Raw genomic sequence first — 7,500 nt, forward strand, 5'->3', positions numbered from 1 at the left:
TCTGCTTCACCTTTGGCTATGTATACCTGCCACCCAGCCTCCCTTTTGGTTACCTGGTACAGTTCCCTGCTACCCCCACCCTTCTAGGATTTCCAGGCCTGTTTCTTTGCTCTAATGGCCCTGTCTACAGTATTGTTCCACCACCATGTTATCCTAGGTCTGGAAGGGACTTTACACCAGCCACAGATTTGGTCTGTGGCACTCAGTAAGCTGTCTCGCAGGAATTCCCAGCTGCCTTCTATGTCACAGGACTGTAGTTCCTCCTCCCTACCATCAAATTTCTTGGTAAGGATATCCCTAAATCTCTGACCATGTGAAGGGTTCTTTAGCTTCCAAATCCTTCTTTTTTGGATTGGTCTGCTTCTTGGCATCCTTCTGGCCTCGAGCCTAAAGTCACTAATGACTAGTCTAAGCTGGGGAGTACATTCTTCACCCGGGAGGGTCTTTGTATTTAAGAGGAACCCTGCATCCCACTGTCTGGTGAGGATGAAATCAATCTGGCTAGCAGAGTCACCTGATTGATAGGTTATCAGGTGGCTGTCTGGCTTCCTGAAGCTAGTGTTTTAGATTAAATGGTTACATGCATCACAGAACTCCAGTAGCCTAGTTCCCTCATCGTTTTGGGAACCAATACCATAGCCCCCGTGTACACCAGTGAAGATACCAGATTGCCATCCAACATGCCCATTAAAATCTCCAGCCGCAAGGATGAGGTTATTGCCACTCGTCTTTGAGGTAGCCTGTAGAAGGGTATCATAAAAATGGTCCTTCTGATCATTTGGTAGGCCCGCTTGTAGGACGTAGGCAGAGATAATTGTAACTGTGCTGTTCTGCAGGACTAGCCTGAGCTTAAGCACTCTATCGCATACCCTGACAACCTCTATGACTTTATCGACCCATTTCTCCGCAAGGAGCATGCCTACACCCCCACTCCATCCATGTTACCTTGCCAAAAGATTTTATACTTATGTGCCTTGCCTATGAGGACCTTAGCTGAAGCTCCTCTCCATCTTTCCTCTTGTATGCAGTATACATCGACACGTCTCTTTTCAAGCATCTCTACAATCTCACTAGACCTACCTTTCAGTGTGCCTACATTGACTGTGCCAACTCTGAAAACTGGGAAAGGAATGTGGGGTGAGACTTGGGGAGGAGAGATGTTATTCAGTGCCTGAAAAGAAGAGGAAGGTTGTCGTGTTTGTTTTTTAGGCACATCTGACCTGACATCATTCAAACATTCAAGCATGTTAGGATTAAGGCTAATGCCCCTACTGGAGGTAGGATTAGGTGTTAGCGGCATTGTGGGTATAAACATTATGTTCATCGTAAGAGGTGGGGGTGATTTCAGACAGAGAGGAAACCAGTTCATTCATACACACAAGCACGCACGTGGGCAGCTAACCTAGTTGCGTTTTTCAGGGAGAGAGTGGGAGTACAAGTAGTATAGAGAACAGCCCCAGTGAGGAAGGGGGATTGAGAGAAGGGACATCTGGTAATGGTGGTGAGAGATCGCTAGACAGAATGAAACGAAAGATGGCTGGTAAGCAGGTGGGCAACTGAGTTAGTTGCATATGTCCCAGGGGAGAGAGAGAGGGGGAGTGCAGGTAATATATAGAGAACAGCCCAGTGAGGAGGAGCAGTGTATAGAAGAGACATCAGATAATGGTGGTGGAAGGAGAGAGAGATATCTGGTGTAGATGGTGAGAAGATAGATAAAGCTCGGGGTAAAGATTGAGATATCCGGTATTGATGGTGGAGGTGGGACAGGGTGAACGCACCGCGAACAAGTGAGTTTAATTTGGGGAGATGATATGAGGAACAAACGAAAGTAGCAGGAGTGTTTAGTATAGAATACATTCATAGTGTTCATGGCAGATGAGATATTAAACTAGAGAAACGAGGAATTAGAAATTAAATAGGCCAAGAAACGAGTAATTATCCTAATTTAATTAGTTAGCTTCTGAGAAAAATTAGCTGTTAGTAAACAGTACATTTAAATAGTAAACAATACATTTAAAGTGTTAATGATGAATGAATGTATGAAAGATCGAAAAAAGCGATGCATAATCATCATTTGGCGACTGGGCAAGAATACGTGAGAGAATTGAATGTATATGTTTCGTATGTGTATTTTGTGTGCAAGATTCTTGATATGGATACGTGTGTTGAAAGAAATACATTTAAACCTTGGTAGAGGCATTATGCCGGTAATGTATATATGTGTGTATATATGTGTGTATATATATATATATATATATATATATATATATATATATATATATATATATATATATATATATATATATATATATATATATATATATATGTAAGGAACGGCCGTGCGAACTCAAAAAGGAGAAATGGTGACGAATGGAAAAACAGAGGACTCCTTTTATTTAAACGTGTCACACAATAATATATCAAAGATGATATACATAATATGTTATGCTACGATAACATAGATGACCAGTAATGAAAGACCACAACCGTATAAGATGAATAACAGAGATTTTTATTATGGCGTTAAAGTGTATGTCTGTGTGAGAGTGTGAATGCGACATATAAGAACATAATCAAAGACAGGCCGTCGTACAAAGAAAAGTATGTATGTGAGTGATACATGTATGTGTATGTGTATTATTACAGCAGATAGAAAGAGTCAGTAAATAACACGTGAGCATTTTATACCAGTTCTTGTGTACCCAATAGTATGAGTCTGTATGTGAAAGGAGGGGAGGCTGAGTGTGGCAGAGCTGATCACTAGTTGTGATGTCGTAGCATCGATGCCGGGCCGTGATCCTTGTTATACAGATGTTCGTCGTTCGTCGTTTGGCAGAGCTTATCACTAGTTGTGTTTTGGCTTCGATGCCAGGGCATTGAGGACAGACGTTTATCGCAGGCTGAGATCTCTTGTCTGTTTATTATCGTGGTGAAGCTAAGTCACCTAACAGAATCGAAGAGAGAGATGTGTGCCGCGGTGGTTTAGTTTGGTGTACATAGAAAGTCGTGTTGACGCTGGTGGAGATTGATGCTTGGTAGTAATCGTGTTGGTCATGACGATGTTGCTGGTTAGTAGTCGTAGACTCGTATTGCTGATGTGGCGACGGCGGTGGTCATCGTTGGCTGGACGAAGCTGTTGAAGTGGTCGCTGACTGATTGTTGCTGCTGCTGTCGTGTGGTACACGGAACAGATCTCAAAGAGAAACTGAACCGAGACCGATTGTTGGGTATGAGTTGATCTATTTAAGGCGTTAAGGGGGCTCCAAGACGGTAGCAGAAAAACACTATCACGTGAACTTATTAAGGGCTGTGATTGGTCAGTTTGCGTTCTGGCGGGAACGGTTCGAAGAAGTTGCCGATTCGAATAATAATCAGTCACGTGATGACAAGGTTGATGTTTTCCGCTACGTTCGCGTTTGTTTATATTTAAATGAGAAGAATGGCGATAGCAGTTTTGCATCTAGTGACGATAGGTAGTTTCACTACATATATATATATATATATGACCGTTGACTGAACACTATTCAATTTTTTTTCTCCGTGTTTTTCTCCTTGTCTCCGTATTCTTTCTGTTGAAGAGCGTAGCTCGAAACGTCAAAGACTTTCCGTATTCCCGAGCGTCATACTAATATATACTTTTGTTATTTACACCACCTGTCCTCGTCTGTTGTTATTATTTGTATATTCTCCCATATATATATATATATATATATATATATATATATATATATATATATATATATATATATATATATATATATATATATATTTAAGAATTTACGGATTGGAGAAAACGCATGTTATAATTGCATACTTTATTCCTACATATATATATACACATATATATATGTATATATATGTATATATGTATATATGTATATGTATATGTATTTGTATGTATGTATGTATGTGCATGCGTGTGTTTGCGTATGTATTCATGTATGTATATGTATATGCGAATCTGTTTATTTGATTAGGTAATAGGCGTAGATGTATAGCTATGTGTATGTGCATGAATATATTTCTATTTATACATGTGTGTATATGTAGATGGATACATATGTGTGTATAGGGGGACACGCACACATGTGTATATTTGTATATGCGTGGGTACGTATGTGCATATGTATAAATGTGGACGTATGAGTGTGTGTATATATATGGGTGTGTATGTATATGTATATATGTGTGTGTGTGTATATATGTATATATATGTATACATATGTATATACGGGTGCACATGTGTATGTATGTGTATATGCGCATATATATATATGTATATGTGTGTGTGTGTATCAGTATGCATGTATATGTGTGTGTTTGTGTATGTGTATTTATGTATGCATGTACGCTCTTACACATTGATTGGTATGTGTTGTCCAACCCACTATCCGGCAGCGTCCAATTCTCTAACGGTTTTTTTCCAAATGAATCAAGTCATAACCTTATCCATCTATTGTTTTCATAATCGGTCATAATGTCTTACGTTTAAGATGATTCCCATGCTTTCCCTGATGAGAAGGTTACAATTTTAATATCAAAGATCCCTATGGATCACACAGGTTGTAATCCTTTGAAACATATGTAGGAATAAAGTATGCAATTATAACATGCGTTTTCTCCAATCCTTAAATTCTTAAATATACTCAAATACCCAAAATTTCAAGGAGTTCCTGCCTTAAAAACAGGAGCTGACCACAGTTATTTTGTGTTCTTTGCTACATTGGTTTCTATTAACCCATTTATTCTATCAGAAGAATTTTTATTCATTAAGATAGAAGAAATACACATAATTATATATATATATGTTGTTGTACTTGGGGATGGTCATGTTGCCAGTTTAGCCAATAAAAACACACGCACTGTATATTTGGTGTTAATTTTCTTTTTTTTTTTTTCAGCTTTATATTACATTAATCTTAATCTTAATCTTATTTCGGCCAGAGTTCTTTCGTCACACTTCTGTGACCTCATCAGTGGTCCTTTGTTTCCTTCTTCTTTCTTATGTGTGTGTCTCACCTTGCTAAATGGCTGATAGTTAGCAAGGTGAGACACACACATAAGAAAGAAGAAGGAAACAAAGGACCACTGATGAGGTCACAGAAGTGTGACGAAAGAACTCTGGCCGAAATAAGATTAAGATTAAGATTAATGTAATATAAAGCTGAAAAAAAAAAAAGAAAATTAACACCAAATATACAGTGCGTGTGTTTTTATTGGCTAAACTGGCAACATGACCATCCCCAAGTACAACAACATCTGTTTCAACACACGATTTCACATAAAAAATCTTGCAAAACAAATATATATATATATATATATATATATATATATATATATATATATATATATATATATATATATATATATATATATATGTATATATATATATGTATATGTATATATGTATGTATGTATGTATATATATATATATATTGTTGTATTTGGGGATGGTCATATTGCCAGTTTAGCCAATAAAAACACACGCACTGTATATTTGGTGTTAATTTGCTTCAGCTTTATATTACATTACATTATATTAATCCTATTTCGGCCAGAGTTCTTTCGTCACACTTCTGTGACCTCATCAGTTGTCTTTTGTTTTCTTCTTTCTTATGTGTGTCCCACCTTGCTAACTATCAGCCATTTTGTATTTTGTATTCCTATTGTATGTGTCTACGCATGCGTATCCCTCAATGTGTGTCTATGTTTTGTAAGTGCATGTGTGTGTATGGGGAGTACCTGTATTATCTATATCCTCTGTTAATACATGTTCGTTTATTTTTGTTTTCATTTATCTATTTGTTCATATGTTTATACCTACTTTTTTCTTTTGTGCTTTTTTGTGTTTTTTCTTTTTTTCTTTCTTTTTTCTTTGCTTGTGGAGGTCTAATGCCACTGCTCTGCTTCCAAAGTGACAAGCTTTTCAACAACATCAAATAACAACACCATATATATATATATATATATATGCAAGCATTATTATCTGTAATTCTCTCAAAGAGAGATATTCAGTAACAGTACTTTTAAGGATTATCAATTTATTAATTTATTAATAAATTAATAACTAATAATTTTTACCAAGCCCCTCGGTATGTAAACACCATTATCGGTGAAGAACTTATTTAAAAGTTCTTATACATTTATAAACATACCCTTTTATTTGTAATAATTATTCACTCCCTGATAGTAAACCGTAGATTTTCTGCGGTATTGCTTATGACGCACTTGGTAATTCTTGAGGAGGGATAAGAACTGGCTGGCCTATGTAAGTTCGGAGATGCTGTTCATATTGTGCATGCACGATGGCGCTCGGTCATGCATGCACAATTGCCAGCATCGTCGAATTTGCAAAACTGGAATATCATACTGATGAGGAAATGAAAAGTTTATACTTTTCTATGATTAACTAAGACTGGTTAGTTTCATTATTTTTTCTTCTTGTTTTGCCTTTGTGAGTTCCAAATATTACTATCTGTTGGAGTTTCAGCACTTTAGCTGCTATTTCTGAACTTCGGTATGTGGTGAAGCAACTGTTGCTGATCCCTTAATTATGTTTATAAATGTATAAGAACTTTTAAATAAGTTCTTCACCGATAATGGTGTTTACATACCAAAGGGCTTGGTAAAAATTATTAGTTATTAATTCATTAATAAATTAATAAATTGATAATCCTTTACCCTTTTATTTATCTATCTATCTATCTATCTATCTATATATATATATATATATATATATATATATATATATATATATATATATACATACATATATATATATATATATACATACATATATATATATATATATATATATATATATATATATATATATATACTAGCAGAGAAACCTGGCTTTGCACGGGATTAAAATAGCATAGTTTTTTTGTTTTACTTGTTTCAGTATTATAACCCGATTTCATTCAGGTCTACTTGGGCCACATTTTAAAGATGAGGAATTGAAAAAAAAATTTTATTAAAAATTGATAATGAGAAAAAGTATGCCAAATACTTAAACAGTCTTTGAGAATTGATTGGAGAAACTTCGCGGATGCAGATGCGAAGGGCAAAGAATGATGGAAAAATGCTGGGAAAAAAGCAAAACACCGATCAGGTCTCTGAACAAAACTGAAATAGTATAATACGACTGCACTTACAATGTTTTGGATACAATATGTAGTCACACCCAACCTAATTTTGCGGAATCAGTGTCACGAGGTGAACCCGTGGGTTGGGAGTTTGACTGGCAGAGGTGGATGCAGTTGGACTAAAAAATGATTAACTGACAATGACTCCAGTGACATGAAGAAGGTGGATGCAATTGGGCTAAAAAATTGAGAAAGTTACAATGACTCCAGCGACAGGAAAGTAATGACAGTAGGTTCAAAAGTGTTATTGCAGGGCTTCTTTGTAGACAACGTTCCTGGTGTTGCCTGGATTACCACAATTGAAGATATTGTGTGGACTGCCGACACAGGAGCATCTGACGTATAGTTGACC

The 7,500-nt window shown here is 36.5% G+C and overlaps 1 protein-coding gene across 1 annotated transcript; it reads right to left on the reverse strand.

The window, feature by feature from the left end:
- Nucleotides 1–563: 563 nt before the first annotated feature.
- Nucleotides 564–917, reverse strand: LOC149133715 (protein CFDP2-like). The gene has a single exon (XM_089358238.1). It carries the CDS (start codon nucleotides 915–917, stop codon nucleotides 564–566), a length of 354 nt encoding a protein of 117 aa, XP_089214364.1.
- Between the last annotated feature and the right edge of the window lie 6,583 nt (nucleotides 918–7,500).

Source organism: Octopus bimaculoides, chromosome 10 (genome assembly GCF_046866305.1).
Source record: "Octopus bimaculoides isolate indiv1 chromosome 10, ASM4686630v1, whole genome shotgun sequence".
Classification (NCBI taxonomy): Eukaryota; Metazoa; Mollusca; class Cephalopoda; order Octopoda; family Octopodidae; genus Octopus; species Octopus bimaculoides.